General features: G+C 58.4%; 1 protein-coding gene across 9 annotated transcripts in view; it reads right to left on the reverse strand.

Moving 5' to 3' along the window:
• The window catches only part of MYO18B (myosin XVIIIB), a 59,056-nt gene that overhangs the window by 13,715 nt on the left and 29,770 nt on the right, over positions 1–15,571 (reverse strand). For all 9 annotated transcript variants that reach the window (XM_035340152.1, XM_035340154.1, XM_035340150.1 and 6 more), the window contains 9 exons: positions 15,358–15,558; positions 15,128–15,238; positions 13,950–14,054; positions 11,203–11,352; positions 7,353–7,466; positions 6,965–7,081; positions 6,186–6,269; positions 4,961–5,098; positions 4,180–4,365 (listed from right to left, as the gene is read on the reverse strand). In XM_035340152.1, the coding sequence (XP_035196043.1) occupies positions 4,180–4,365; positions 4,961–5,098; positions 6,186–6,269; positions 6,965–7,081; positions 7,353–7,466; positions 11,203–11,352; positions 13,950–14,054; positions 15,128–15,238; positions 15,358–15,558 (1,206 nt within the window). The remainder of the gene's footprint in view (positions 1–4,179; positions 4,366–4,960; positions 5,099–6,185; positions 6,270–6,964; positions 7,082–7,352; positions 7,467–11,202; positions 11,353–13,949; positions 14,055–15,127; positions 15,239–15,357; positions 15,559–15,571) is intronic.

Raw genomic sequence — 15,571 nt, forward strand, 5'->3', positions numbered from 1 at the left:
CTTCCCAAACGGCTCCCAGGGCTCAACATCTTCCCAAACGGCTCCCAGGGCTCAGCAGCTTCCCAAACGGCTCCCAGGGCTCAGCAGCGTGGCCAAACCCTGCTCCCCTCTCCCCGCAGGCAGCCCTGAGCTCTTCCACCAAACCGATCTGTCGGAGGCGGCAGGAACCAGCCCACCCGGCCCAGACACACCTGCTCAGCCTGTATTTTACAATCGGCAAACAAAAGGTATTTTCTGCCTCTCCCTGCAGGTGTCTCCAGGCTGGATTTTCCCACACACCGTACATCGGCAGATAAAGCTCCCCAGTGCGCAGCACCATGTGCCGTGCGGCGCTGGTCGGCTGGCAGGTCAGAAGCAGCGACTTCAGAAAGCTGAGGTTAATTTTCCCTAACCAGGAGCATGAATTTGAGGCTCTCTTGGGACAACTGGGAAGCGGCTGCACCTCAGGAGCAGCGTGCCCAGCACACCAGCAGGATGCCACCTGTGAGCACGGGGACTGGGGATGGGTCCAGCAGCCCCTCCTCATGCCCCAGGCTTTGCTTTCATTGCATCCCTGCAAAAGGGTTTCCCAAACCTCCAGGATATCTTTTCCATCTAATTTTGTCTCAGAGGCATCTGAAGGTAAGTTAAAAAGAGAGAAGCAACAACAGCAGTGAAATATTTATGGGGCCGTGAAGGATGCTGAGCCAGGCACCACCGAGCAGCAGGCGCCGCGTCCCCGCCGCCTGTATTTGTGTTTGTGGTGCTGCTGTCACAACACAACCTTTGCGAGCTCCCCTCCACCTGAGTGAAGTGTAATCTAATTAGCCCAATTTGGATGGCTGCTATCTGAATAATTTAGCGTACACCTGCAGTATTCATCAATCATTATTATTTTTAATTATGCAATTAACTTTCAGCTTTTCGGAAAGTTTGCTGCGACCAGATTTCCGCGGCTGCGGTCTCAAGTGGGACGGGGTGCGCGGCTCTTCCTGCACCCAGCCGCCGGCAGCACCTGTAAGGAGCAGCCGCAAGGGCTGATGATTTCCTGGACAATTTACTTCTTTAATGGCAAAACAGAAATCGCACGCCTGCTGCACGACACAGCTAATTAGCAGGGCTCTCACTCCTCCCTCACCCAGCCTCACCTCGAGGGGCCGGCTCCCTTTGATAATCTCGTCCTCGCACTTAGCCAAAGTGATCAGCGCCTAAAGAAAAGAGCAGCGCTGCGAGACCCACGGGGCCGGGGGCTGCTGGAGGCCCTGCTGAGAGCTGTGCGTTTGTCTGAGGGGGGGCAGCGTTCCCAGCTGCTATGGCACACAGCTCCTATTTCCCCTCTCAGCTTCACTGGAAATGCCAAACAAAACAAAACAAAACAAAACAAAAAAAAAAACTAAAGGTTGCAAATAAAAAAATCATAAATACCAGGCTCTGCTATGCTACTCCACGCTGGATTGCGTGGCGATAGCAGGGCTGCAGTTACAAAGGATATCTCCCATCAAAGGAACCATAAAAAGATTATTTACACCGTGACTCTCACCTTCAAAACGCACACCAAAATCCCACGCAAGGAGTATTTTAACACCTATGCTTTGATTTTCAGTAAAAGTAGTTAATTATTATGCTGATGAATTTCACAGCTTCATTAAAGACACCTGATTTAAGAGGAGGATGGGGGCAGCCCCCCCAGCTGCGGTGCTGTCCCCAGAGCACTGAAGCCGCCGGGCACCATGCCCAGCACCCAGCACCAGGCACCCAGCACCAGGCACCCAGCACCACCCTGCCCCAGTCCCACCCCAGAGAGGGCAGCTGGTGCCTGAGCCCCTGCCCCATCCTTCCCTACACGAGGCAGCTCATCAGGGGGCTCGTATCAGGAAAAGCACAAATGTGCGTGCATTCATGATGGGCAGAGAGAGCAGGGTTTGTTTTTACACTCCCCGGGACTTGGAAATCCATCCCCTGCCCCTTGCCATGGCTCAGGCTCTGCCACAGCCCAAGGGTCCGGCAGCTGGGCGCAGCCGTGCACGCTCCGGGTGTCAGCACAGCAGCTGAGAGACCAGGAGCTGCTGCAGGCTCAGATCCAGGCTGTGTAGGAAGAGGAGGTACAGCTCCCCAGGAGAAATTCAGGACAGGCAACTGAAGGAAAGACGGAGACAACCGGGGCCAAGTACTACCCCCTCCGTTAGAAAACATGCATCCCTCCCCGCGACGGCACAGGGCTTGGAAAGTGTTCAAAACCCATTCTTCCTACAAAATTCATAAGGCAGAGCCATCTGCCTGGCAGCCAGCTCTCCAGCTCCCATCCCTGTGCTGTATTTTCCCTGCTGTCTGTGAATGCTGGGAGCACGAGGCAGCTTCTGCCTCCCAAAGCAGGTCAGAAACGAGGGAGGAATGGGAACGGCTGTCCCGAACCCAGCCGGAGGCGTGGGGACGGTGGGACAGCAACAGCCTTTGTGATAATGGGATTTAACGTGCCTCCACCTCTGATAAATGTGAGCCATTAGAACAAAAACCTTACGTACAGACATCAGTTCTTGGACCTGGGAAGCCAGACCAGTTCCTAATCCCATCTGAGTAACGAACGCGTCCCGCCGGGTGTTTCTTAAGCCCCGGTAGTGCCTGGCAAGTGCACAACCTCACAACTGGTTATTTAAATAAAAAATCATTAGGTGCAGACCACGACTTAAGTAATGTTAAGTGAATAATTCATGCAGTATCTATAATAGATGGGGGATTTAGCCAGAGCAGGGCTGTAAGTGGCTCTCTATGAACTATTGATGCTCCCTGCCTGGCACGGCTGCAATCACAGCTCTCTGCGATGCTTTACGGGAACGCTGGTAGGAGCGCGGTCTGAGTCATGCCTCCGATGCTGGGAGTGTTGTGGGGCCACCAGAGCAGCCAGGGCTGGCCCGAGGTGTCCCCAGGACCTCCTCTCCTGCAGGATGTGCTCAGCTCCCTCTTCCCACAGCCAATGCCAGGTAACCCCAGTCGCCTGCCTGGCTGGATTGAGCCAGCCCCAGATTTGCCCAAGTGTGTCTGTTTGTGGGCTCTTGTGCCATCCTCGGTGCCCGGGGAGCAGGGGGTCTCCGGCACGCCGGGCTCAGGCTGGCAGAGCAGGGACAAAGCCTGTCTGCGGCGTGCGCAGCGGCCGTGGAGTAATTCGCACTGCGCTCCCTTCAGAAAGGCTCGCAGCCTCGGGGTGAAATAGACGGTGAGCGCTCCTTGATTGTTAAATAAAAGATTATTGATAAAATAACTGCTTCTAATGCGGCTGTCTCGCTAGCAGAAATGCAATATCTTTCAATTACTGCTTGGAAGCAAGACTTTCCTTTTGTCTGCTGAAAAACACCAACATGAAAAGCTGCCGGGAGAGGACCGTTCGGGGAAGGTGAAGCTATTCTTGCCACACTCCCGGTCTGCTCGGGGCTTTGTGCAGGCAGAGCAGGCTCACCGTTGGTCCGCGCTGCCTGGCGCCGTGCAGAGCAGCACAGCCGGGCTGGGCACGCCGAGGGGCACTGCCCCGTGCCAGGCGCTCCCCCCACTGCAGGTCTCCCCCAGAAAAGCAGCAAGAGCTGCAGGAAGGTGAGCTGGCAGCGAGCAGAGAGCTGGGGCTGTGGTGTGGATTTCCAGCACGCCAAGGGCCAGGCGAGCTCTGCCAAGAAGGGAGTCGGGGGTAACCTGGATGCGTGCTCAGCATTTGCTAGAGCTGAGCAGACAAAGCAGTTTCCCTCTTGGAACAAAACAGGGAGCAGGGAGACTGCCCAGCCCTGCCTGCCCAGCTGGGGAGAAATGGATAGCGAGGAGCCAGAGCAACAGCTTTGGTTCGATGCTTCGGGGCTGCGGGGGATGAGAAGCCATCCTCTGCTCCTGCAGTGAGCCCTGGAGCTCGCCAGCTCCACTCGCTGCAGCCCAGACCTGGCTTGCTCTGCATCCCTTGGAGGGGTGGGACCATCACTTCCCCAGCTCCCTGACCTCCCAGGGGAGCAGGGCTGGGAGGACACCGCTCGCCCTCCAGCAGCTCACAGAGACGTGCACGGCCCGGGTTTCCCTGGGCCCCCATCCCAGAGCAGCCAAGCTGGGCAAGCCCTGGGCTGGGTGGTGCAGGAGGGCAGGGGGCTGAGGAGGGCCCGCAAAGCGAAGGCTGCCTGAAACTGTGCATTCTTGGCAGCACAAAGGGGCCGTGGGGCAGCACCCCCTTACCAGTTCCACGCGCCGGCGGCTGGACTCCAGCTCCCTCTGCACCAGCTCGTTCATGTCCGCCTTCATCTCCTCCATCCTCCTCTGGTAGTACTTGGTGCTCTCCTTCTCCCGTGCCTCCGACTCGGCCGCCTTCTCCAGCTCCTCGCCCATCTTTATGATGCTGTCCCGCAAGCGCAGCACCAGCACCTGGGGAGGCAGCACAGGGTGCAGATGCAGGTGGGGAGCCAGGACGCTCTCCGAGAGCACTCAGCGACGTGGGGAGCGCTCCCTGCCTGACCCTGATGTTACTCTGGGGCACCGGAGCCATTTCCTTCCCCCAAATTTTTTGGGGAAGCGCAGCCCGGGGAAGAAGTGAGAGCAAAAACATCTCCCGGGGTGCCAGCAGCCACGCTGACTTAGGGGCACAGTGAAGTATTTGGATGGAGCCTGGTGCCCTGGGGTCCGCCCAGTGCTCAGGGCAGGGGGTGGCTGTCAGGAGGGTGCTGGGACGGCCGGGAGAGCAGCCAGCACTCCACGCCCGGAGGCAGGGGCTACATTCTCCTCCAGGTGGAGGACCCATTGTCGGCTTTCAATACACACCACGAGAGGTATGAATAATGACAGCGGCGTGAAACATGCAGACTCTGCAAGCACAGAGCGCGGGGCAGGAGAGCTGAGCGAAGCCCCCCAACCAAGGGAGCTCCCATGTCCCCTCGCCCCTTCCCGGGTGCAGCGCGGGCAGTGTCACCGCACCCGCCCCTTGTGCTAAGCCACGTCCCCAGGGCCCCGCGCCCGGCCGTACCTCGAAGCGCTTCATCTGCACGGCCTGGCAGTCCAGGCGGCTCTCCAGGTCGCGGATGTGGGCCTCCTGCCGGCTGATGACCGCGCGCTCGGCCGGGCGCTGCTCCAAGCGCGCTGCGCTCGCCTGCGCCGCCCGCAGCTGGGGGGACACGCGTCAAAAGTGGCCCTGCCATCGGCGTGCCCATCCCCTCCCCTCGCCGTTCCCTGCACCGAGACCTCTGCGGCCACCCCAGCTCCCCTCTAAATACAAAATGAACGCCCGGGGCCTGGCGTGCGCTGCCAGGCATGTCGGGAAAATATTGCCTGAAGCTCCCTGAAGGATCCCCTTGTGCTCACACGGTGCAATAAATGCATGACACTGGCATGTACTTTTGAAAGAAAAATGTTCCAGCAGGATGGCACTCGTCTGGGTTTCTTTTGCTTTTCTCTTCTCAGCAAATTCTTTGAGGACAGCAGGCATAAAAATTCACAATTTATGTGCAAAGCTGCCTGCACTGAGTTTTTTCTTCAGCTGTTACACCGAGATCTCCTAGGCAAGCTGCCCTCCTTTCAGCAGCCCTGGAACGAGCTTGGTTTGGATTTTATACTTGACCTAGAACCAGGGGAATTTGTCATCTGTTATCTGCCCTATCTTTACAGCACAATACTCTCTGCCTCGGAGTGAGCGAGTGCTATCTCCGATTCCTGGGCAGCTTAGCCACGCTCCAATAAAGCACTTAACTTAATGGGATTACTCATGTGTTTAAAATTAATGTGTGCACTCCAGGACAGCGGGGCAGCCGCAGCGGTGAGGCAGAGCAGCACCCAACCACACCGCCCCAGGGCAGCCCCAGCCACAAGCCTGCTTCTCCCCCAGCCCCATGGAGGAGCTGAAGCTCCCCGTCCGGAGAGCCACGCCGGGGAAAACCTTCTTCACCCCCAGGCAGTGGCTGGCAGAGCCCTGCAGCCCCAGCACATGTGGCGTGTCCCAGCCCCAGGGCTGCAGAAATGCCACAGGCAGGCAGCGGCTCCTGCAGCTTGCAGCTCCCGAGGGCACACACAGGGCACTACCAAGAGAAGAGGAACCAGCCTGTTTTACGGAGCAGAAATTGCTTTGTGACACCTCGGTGGAGACTTGTTCTGACTATGGACATGGAGATGGCGTCCCACTGCCTGGTGCCATGCGGCTCGCTGGGCGCAGGGATCTCGCTGCTGAGCTGAGCGCAGTACGGCTGGGGAGGAATTACCTTCTCCTGGAGGCTCTGCTTCTCCTTCTTTGCGTCCTCCACCTGCGTCTGTAGCTCCTGGATCTGAGCGATATCTGTTGCAGACTGGGGAAACAGAGAGCCCGGCGCTGGGAGCAGCCCCCAGACCTGGAGCAGCGCGCAGGCACCCGAGGTGTTGCAGGCGCGCTCGTGCCAGCTCCCCGGCAGGGGCTGCCTCTCCCTGCACAGCACTGCCTGAATGCAGCTTCCCTCATGTTCAGAGCAATACTGCAGGTCAGGCCAGAGCCCTCTTGTCTAGCTCATTTCTGCCCTCAAGGTGCTTCCAGAGCCCGGTTCCCAGCTCCATAACAGCACCGCAGGGTGCCAGGCTGCGCACTGTCAGTCCCACCAGCCTGACCCAACATCTGCCCCGCCGGGACCCCGGCGTCCCTCAGCTCCACTTACAACCCTTTGGGAGAGCCTGCCCTAGTCTGAGCGTTATGCAGAGAGCCACAGGGCTGTCTGTCAGCACTTTTTAAGCTCTGCAGGAGAAAACGGTGAAGAAGGAATAGAAAAGGATCCAGGGAGCGATGCTCCAGGATTTCCTGACTATTGAAATCGTAGCCAAGCCACCTCTTGTCCAGAGTCAAAACTGGGATGAGAGGAGATAGGGCTGTGAGCCATCCCTTCCTCTCACCCCAGCATCTGGTTCCTGAAGCCCCCACCCCAAGCACCCACAGGGACTGGCATTTGCTTTGAGCCACGCTGCAGGATTTTCCCTGCCGGGAGGGGGATGCTGCAGAGCCCACCCCAGCTCCTACCTGTGCGATCAGGGCCTTGTGCTTCGCCATGAGCTCGTTCAGATCTTCCTGGTCCTCGTCGACCCGCCGCAGGAGGTCGGCTCTCTCGTGCTGCAGCTGGGAGAGCTGCTCGTCCGCCTGCAGGAGCGGAGCGGGGCCTCGTGTCGTGGTGGGGACCCCCCTCACGGCACGCCCCACCGGGGGTCCGCGGCACCCCCTGCCCGGCTCTCACAACCCAGTGGAGCTGCAGGGGGAGGTGAAGGGATGCTGCGCGCTTTTAGCCCTTTTATCCACCCATTAAGGGGCCCGGGGGCTGTTCACCGAAGAGGCCGGGTGATTTGGGGATTACTGCCACCAAGCACGAGGACGCCATGGGGGTGGCACCGTGCCGCTGCCCTGCCCCACGCACCAGGGTCTTGTTTCTGCTGAGGGTCTCCAGCTCCGCGTGCAGGTTCTCCAGCTGCAGGGCTGTCGCCTGCTGGGACCTCTGGGCCTCCGCACACCTCGCCTCGCTCTCTTCCAGCTGTGGCAAACAAAGGGAGGCGATGACTGCACGAGCGCTCGGTGCCTGCAGAAACCCCGCCTGTTTGCATCGCACCCCCAGACCTCGTCCCCTGCTCGCACACGCCAAAACTCAGCCTTTAAAACCTGCTCTGTTCTTCAGACCGTCTGGTTCTGCTTTACAATGAAGACTTTTCCCAGGCAGCAGCGAGACGAGAGCTCCCCACGTGCCCAGCCGCACCCAGGCGCCCTTCCTGCCGGGTGCTGGAGCAGCACGCACCGCACACCCCCTCCACCTTGGCGGGGTAGAGCTGGGATCATTAATTTGCAAAATTATGTGAATTACACGTAATTCCTGATTAGAGCAATTCACGATTTGGAGTTTTCAAATGGGCTTTTCACATAGCATAAATTGCATTTGCAAATACACACGAAATATCACATCTATAAATGCTAATTTGCGCCCGGTTTTTATAGCTCAGCCGTTCAAACTACAATGATCTTAAGTGGGCTGGAAACATCTGGAAGATGCAGCATCACCCCCCAAACACACCGCTGAGATGGAGGAACTTACGTGGGTTGTACCTGAACATGCAGTTCCTTCCCTTGCTCACTCAGGTTCCTTTTGTTTATCAGAAAGGAAAGTAAAACCCTCCGCCCGCTGCTCGCTTCCCCTGCCTGTTCCCCGTTTGGCCAGGGAGTGCAGGGCTCAGGTGCAGGTGAGGGCGCTGCCACGGCTTGGGCATTTTAAGCCATTTTTCAGGGAACGTTTCACCTGTCTTTTGCTATTCCCTCCCTTAATAAATAAATAAAGGGGGGGATTATGAAGTTCTGGAGCAATCCTCAGTTCACTTCCCTCAACAGTCTGGGGTGAGACACACTTGGAGAAGTTAAGCTGGTAATTTGCTTCCTCAGAGCTCAATCTGCAGAGGAAATTGAGGTCACTTTTCCCTTCAAGCCACTGAATCTCCTCTCCTAACAGCACCAGCGAGGGCAATGCAGCGACAGGCCCCCTCTGCCCCTCCTCACACAGCACCCTGCCCGCAGCCCCGACCTCCCGGGGGGATCGGGGCAGAGCCTCACTCGCCCTCCCTGCACCAACTCGACAGGGGTGGGCAGCGATCACCCCACTACCCGGGGTCGGCAACACGATGCTCCAGCCTGCGGGCTTTGAGCAGCTGGAGTCCTGCAGAACGGGGGTGGGAAATGGTCCCTGTGTGCGGACTCAGTCCACTTGGTTGGGTTGCCCAGGCAGGCCGTTCACAGAGCCGCTCTTGCAGGGACGCGCGGCGTGCTCCCCGCTCGCCCCCCCAGCTGAAGAACAGTCTTTGTGCTTTGCATAAAGCTCGGGAGGCAGGGACTGAAATTACCCAAGCAACAGCGTCTAGGAGACGTTAACAGTCAGAGATTTCCAGGGCATGATAGCTTGTGCCACAAAAGGAGCCCCGAGGACAACAACGGTGCCTGCCCCGAGCTCCCCTCCTGCAGGACGATTCGTTCATTCACTTCTCACACACGTGTCCTGCAGCCCTCTGCCCTCAAGCACACCACAGGAAGACCAGAAACCCCCAGCAGCATGGCACTAAGAGCTTCCGCAAACAGAAACGCCTGAGGTCACGCCCTGTGTCACCGCATGGTGACCCCAGGGAAATCCTGCGGGGTGGGACAGCAGGCGCATCGCAGCCCCCCCGGCACACCGAGCCCCCCGTGCCGCCGGGTGCTCAGCTCACACCGTGGCTCTGCGTCCGGGGCTTTCCCACCTTTTTCCAGCTTTTCCCTGGGCCCAGTCATTCCCCTGCCCCGATTCCAGACAGTTTAATCAGAGAGAAACCCATCTCTGGGCCTCCCATTAAATACCAGCTTCTCTTTCACTTCATGCAATGGAATTTTCCCACTTGGGAAGAATAAACTGAAACTCTCCCCAAAATGCATAATGTATGAATGGATGAACAACGTTCGTTTGTTGTGCTACGCCATCTGTTAAATACCTGCGTAAAATGGATGCTTCAGACTTATTAAGAAACAATGCTCTACTTTCAGACCATATGGGTTTTGATTAACGGAAATGTAGCATTTTAGCGACATTTTCGTTCTTGCAGAGCTTTGTGGGCTGGTGGTAGGATGTATCGGATTCTGAGAACCTCATCGCGAATGCCATTAGGAAGCATTTAAATGTAAGGGACGGCACAATCCTGAGGCGTTAACGCACGCGGAGCCGCAGCGTTGGCAGCGTCGCAGACATGAGGTGCTCCCAGTACCGAGGCTCTCAGACACGCGAGGCTGCGGGGCAGGTGACAGCACAAGGCCTGCACGGCACCGCAGCAGCACGGGGCCAGCAGTGCCCACGGAGCTGGAGCTGGCAGCAGAAGGGTGCCCTCGGTACCAGCCAGCCCTGGCGCTGGGTGATGCGCCGGGTCAGAGGGTGACAAATCGCCCAGCTGAGAGCACAGGGGAGGGCAAGGCAGGGGCTGTGCTTCATCTCCGGCTCTGGAGTGGGATTCAGGAAATATTGAGGGCTTTGTTGTTAAGGGGAGAATTACAATGGGCAAAACAGCTCAAAGGTGTCTGAGAGAGAACTCGTGAGTCCAAACAAGGGACAAGGGACGTGCCCTGGTCGCGGCCACCCCCTGCCCCGGCCATCCCGCTCAGAGCACAGGCGTGGGCACGGCAGCAGCCCCGGTGCCCAGCTCACCTTCCACGTCTCACCAGCGCAGGTGGGAACAGCTGCTGCTCACAGCTGTTATTTATGCAGAACTATTATCTCAATTATATTTGTGTGTTGTTGGAATCGCTCATGCCTCCCGATTAGTTTGTTTCCAGGGGTAATGCACAATGGAGATTAATTGCTGCACGGTTTTGGAGGACTGGCGTCAGTAGCTCAGCCCTGGCGCTCCGCACGTGCCAGCCCGGGGCCGGAGAGCGCCGCCTGCCCTTCCGTCACCGAGGGCACGAGGACTTTTGTGCCGCCTCCTCCCGGGCTGCACCACAGCCGTCTGTCTGTCCGTCCTGCGTGGGGCACAGCCGTGCCCGCCCCGCTCACCCCAGCTCCAGCACCAGCATGGGACCCGCGGTGTCCGCGCTTAAAGCCTGGCACGGGAGCCGCGGTCCCTGCTCCGGCAGCTTGTGCCTCCTTACAGCCATTTCTATGGCAACACGTCCTGCAAACAGGGCCTCCGGATCGCGGCATGAGAAGGCAGAAAGCATGCTGAACAGAAGGTAATTAACAGGGCTGCCTAAGAAAAGGAAAAAATACTTAACCGCTGTTGGCTTAATTACAGAGCACTGCTCCCTGCACGACGACCCTGGCGGCACAAGGGGCACTCCTCGCACTGCACAGAGCACGCACAGCACCACAGGTCGCTGCTCGCCTGCGCTCCTGTGGCCCCCAAATCCCCCCCAGCTTCACCTGGGTCAAGGTACAAAAGTGACATCCCCAGAGGGGCCGGGGTTGCCGTGAGCACCAGCTCTGCACTGCTCACCATGGGGGTGAGGGACAGCGCGGGGCAGCCCTGACCAAGGGCTGGGGCCACCTCGCTGCCTCTCTGCATCTTTTCCATAGCGGATCTGGTGACAGCTGGCAGGACGGGTCATGCTCACTCACACCTCCCAGCCCACAGCACCCGCACGCCCAGCTTGGCATTGGGACAGCATCCCCAGGCAGGCTTTGGTCAAACAAGCCCTGCAGCACCACGGGGACGTGCCCAGGGGACAGTGATGATCGCGTGCCCTGGGCATCTGGGAGGCTCCCTGCTGCCTACCTGCCGGTGCAGCCGCTCCAGCTCGGCAGCGCTGGCGGCACCGGGCTCCGCGGGGGCGGCCAGCAGCAGCTGCGCGTCGGCCAGCAGCGCACGCGTCCGGCGCAGGTCCCGCCGCAGCCGCTTCTCCACGTCGAGGTCACGGTGGCCGATCTGGAGGGAGAGGAGCAGCCTGAGGGCGTGCCCTGCGGTGCCAGGGGTTCCGTCCCCAACCAGAGCCACCCTCAGGCTTGTGACACATAATAAAACTTGCAAACACCAACCTGGGAACCAGGGAGGATTTAGGTGATCCATTTTGCAAGAAGGTATTTAAATGTCTACATGTAAATGTGGCAGTTTTCCATCTTTATCAAATAACACGTATTTAATACTTGAATACAAGGAAGAAAACAAATGACGCAAACAGTGAAACTGTCAGCTTACAGGAAAACACTGCACTTTTTCTACCAAAAAGCTGTTCCTCTGGAGACGTTTGCTTGCGCCATCCTCCAAGGGCTGCGTGTCCCTACAGTGACCCATCTCGCCTGTCCCCAGAGCACCAGCACCCTGTCCCCACAGCCCCCGAGCGCTGTCACCAGGGCCGTTCATGCGGCCAGGCTGCGGTGGCAGCACCCGAGCGGTGGCCGTGCTGGGAGCACAGCCAGCAGCGGGGCTGCCCCGTGGCCGCTCCTCCCTCCCCATGGCCCCAGCACCCCGGATCTGGAGGGGGAAGCCCCCGGAGCGTGCTGCGAGCTGCTGCAGGGAAAGGTGAAAGTCCCTGTGTGAGGGAAACAAAGAGAGGGAAAAAAAAAAAAAACTGTGACTACGGGGAAAATGGTAGGTGGGAGAAACAATGACGAAGGCATGAGGAAGTCAGCCCACAGAGGAAGGGGGGGAAAAAAATAAAAATAATAATAATAAAAAAAAAAAAAACACCACAAAATGCCGGTGAGGAAGGCTTCATCAGGAATTATTTACACATCGCTAATGCAAAGCATCTGGAGCCTCCGTCAGCCGCGGAGGTGCGTAACCGATGCTGCAGCCCTCGGTGGGGGAGGCAGCGGCTCCTCGTGCGTGCGTCTCCAGCAGTGCCAGCAGAAAATAACTGCTGGGTTATTTCAGAGGCTCATCACCCAGCAATGCAGTGTCACTGCATCACTCGGAAGCCGCTTAAAGAAGGAAAGTAGGAAGCACCTTAAAAAAAAAACAACCCTCCACATCCCCCCTCAAACAGAGAGCAACCATGGTTACTAGGATAAAAGAATTAGAAAAGCACCAAACAAGCAAGGACATGGTTTCAGTGCTTGAATTCAGACTAATTGAAGTGTGGGAGCATTTTCCATTTACTCTCTTTTCCACAGCTCCTCTTGTTTCAGACTTGCTCTCCTATTTTATGTTCACTGGCTAAAATTAATTGTGCGGATTTGACCTTGCAGCCTGTTTCCGAGCTGGCTGGCATTTGCAGAAACCCGCAATCGTTGACATCTCCATTTCCTTAATTAGTTTTCTGGGGCAGCATTTTTTTTCCTTTTTTAATAAACTGCTCTGAAGCATCCTGTCCGCTGTAAGTCAGGCAGTATTTATAATAACACTACGGCAGAGCAGATTTGCTTTTATCCCTGCCATCCCTATAGACCGTATCTTGGACGCCGTTCAGCATCGTTTTCTGCATAGCTCAGTGTCTGCTGCCATTGCAGGCGATGGATTTGGTATCGTACATGGGCACAGCAGGCACCCCAGCCTCCGCCTCGGCCTGCCACCATTCCAGCCTGCTGCTTTTTGAAGTTACGAGGCAGGGGTTTAATCCAACAGCTGCTTTCCAGGCGCTGGTAATATTCCACTCCAGCAACACCCAGGGTTTCTCGTCCCTCTCCCCGTCCCTCGGGAGCGTGAGTGCCCTTTGCAGGACACGGAGGGGCTGCAGGGGCAGCGATGTGGGCGTCCCGAGCCCCACGCTCTGCTCCGGCTTCCCCCTGCAGGGCCCTGCTTCATCTTCGCCCAGCTCAGTTTTGCTCTACTGAGCAAGAGAAGCGCGCTGCACTGAGCAGCAGCAATAACGCGCCCTGCTTTCATGCTGCAAGATTTATTCCGGCACTTCCCAAAACACTTTACAAGCTCAGGATCAGCGGGACGTTACGGCTGGCCCCCGCCACACCGCGTGGTGTCGGTGCGGGGCACCCTGCTCGGCTCAGTGCCACCACGTTCCCCTGGTGTAATGAACGCCTGCAGGCGCCAGGCTCGGTGGCACCCAGCCCGCTTGTGCCAACGGCCCGAGGACACATTTCTTCACTCCGGCTCCACACAACCAGCTCCTCCTCTGCACGTGCAACGTGGATCACGGCACGGAGAGGGGACGCCGGCACGAAACCAGCCCCAGGAAGCCCCTGTGGGGGCAGGAGCAGTGGGAGGGCAGCACTGACCATGTCCCTGTCCCCAGCCGTGCCCCCGTGCTGTCCCCAGGCGCTTCCAGCCCGACTGCTCAGCGATGCCCAAGCTGATAAATGCTGTTCGATGGAGCCGCGTTCGGTCCCTGGCTTTCTGATTTAACGTGCAGCAGCTGTGTGCGCTTTTCCCATTACTTTCACTTCAATCACTGCCACGGACACATTAGAGAGTGAAAAAGGATTTGTTCAACAAATGTGTCTGGGGCAGAATTCCTCTGCAAATAAGCAGAATCTGATCAACTGTTTTTCTGGGCAGATGGAGCTGCTCCAGCACTAGTTCTGCTTAGTTTGCCTCCCGTGAAAGCACCAGCCCGGCCTCGTCCTTACCTGCTCACACAGGGTGCCGACCAGCCCTTCCAGGTCCCGCTTCTCATGCAGCACCGTCTGCTTCTCCTCGTACTCCTGCTCCAACTGCATCTCCAGCTGGCGGAGCTGTGCGGGGAGAGGGCCCCAAGGCTCGGTCAGAGCCGGCCGTGGGCTCGTGCCCTGGCAGGGACCCGCGCAGCCCTGGGCACGGCTCCAGAGCAGCGTGTAGAAAGGGAATGGAAGCAGGCTGCTGAACAGTGACTGCTCTCCGGAGAGTCTCGGCCATTTACTCGTTTGGAAAATAATACTCAGGCCACGCAGGGTAAGGCAGAGGAAGGGTGAGCGACACCCTGTCAGCCAAGAGCAGCCCCGAGGGCTCCCCCTCTCCCTTAATGATGCTGGCAATAACTTGCCCCCTGCACAGGGCGATTGAGAAGTCCGAGGGGAAGGGCAGAGGTGGCCCCAGAGAGGAGCCCTGTGCGATGCACACTTCAGAGCAGCCTGGAGCTTCAGGGAAAATTGAAGAGGGACGGGGTAAGCACTGGAACCACAGCGAGGGCAGTGCCACGCAGACCAGGGGCAATCGCAGCCGGTCGCAGCCCCACGCAGCAGCACGGCCCCGCCAGGCCTTGGGGCCAGTGACACCTACGTGCTCACAGGAGCAGAGATTGCCTCATTTGCCTCCCGACTTGTTCCGCCTGCCTAAAATAGCAAATGCAAAACCCCACGGACTGCTTCATTAAGCCTCAGCAATGTTAATTCGCTATCGACAGCCAGGTACGCCCCAGGCCTAATGGGAACTGGCTGCTGCCACGCAGCACGGCAGCCCCGAATCTAACACCCCGGGGATTTTGGAGAAAGCAGAATGCATGTTTGCAAGCCGACAGACTAGCAGCTTTCTCAGACCTCGTCAGAAGGGTATTTTCTGTTCATTAGCACAGAACACAAAGCCCTGGCTGTCTGCAGGAGGTGCCCTTGGTGTGACACTGGTGTTGCTCATGGGGAACGTGGTGCCCGCGTGCGCTGCATCCCACGGGGCCCTGCACCGTCCCCAGCGTGGGGGATCCCGGCTGCCACAGCCCCTGGTTCTGCATCCCGGGCTGTGACCTGGGCTGGTGCCGAGCTGGGAAAGCAGCAATCGCTGCTGCCCCGCTCACCTGGGACGAAGGAGCCCCCCGTGCCCCCCAGCACCGACCTACCCTCCTTTGGCAGGACTGCCGCACGTCCTCCAGCTCCTCGTCCTTGTCCTCCAGCTCCTTCTGGTGGATCTGCTTCATCCGCTCGATCTCCAGTTCCAGCCGCTGGTGGAGCTGAAAGGCCCAAAGGCAAACGCACCCCTGGTTGCGCCCCGCTCCAGAGCTCTTGCTCAACCCACCCATGTGGGGAGGAACATCCCCGGCACACCCAGCCCAGGTAGGGGCCGCGTTACCTGCTCCAGGTGGTCGACGGCGGCCGTTTGCCGCTCCAGCTCCTTCTGCTGCTCGGTGGTGCTGGCCTCCAGGTCCCAGAGCTGCTGCCGGAGCGTGGGCACGGCGCGGGCATCCGGGGCGCCGGGGGCGCTGAGCTCCTGCAGCCGTTCTGCCAGCTGTGCCGCCCGCTGCTCCAGGCTGGCCCCCTCCGCCTGCTTCTGCTGCTCGGGGGCA

The sequence above is a fragment of the Oxyura jamaicensis genome, chromosome 15, assembly GCF_011077185.1.
Source record: "Oxyura jamaicensis isolate SHBP4307 breed ruddy duck chromosome 15, BPBGC_Ojam_1.0, whole genome shotgun sequence".
Classification (NCBI taxonomy): Eukaryota; Metazoa; Chordata; class Aves; order Anseriformes; family Anatidae; genus Oxyura; species Oxyura jamaicensis.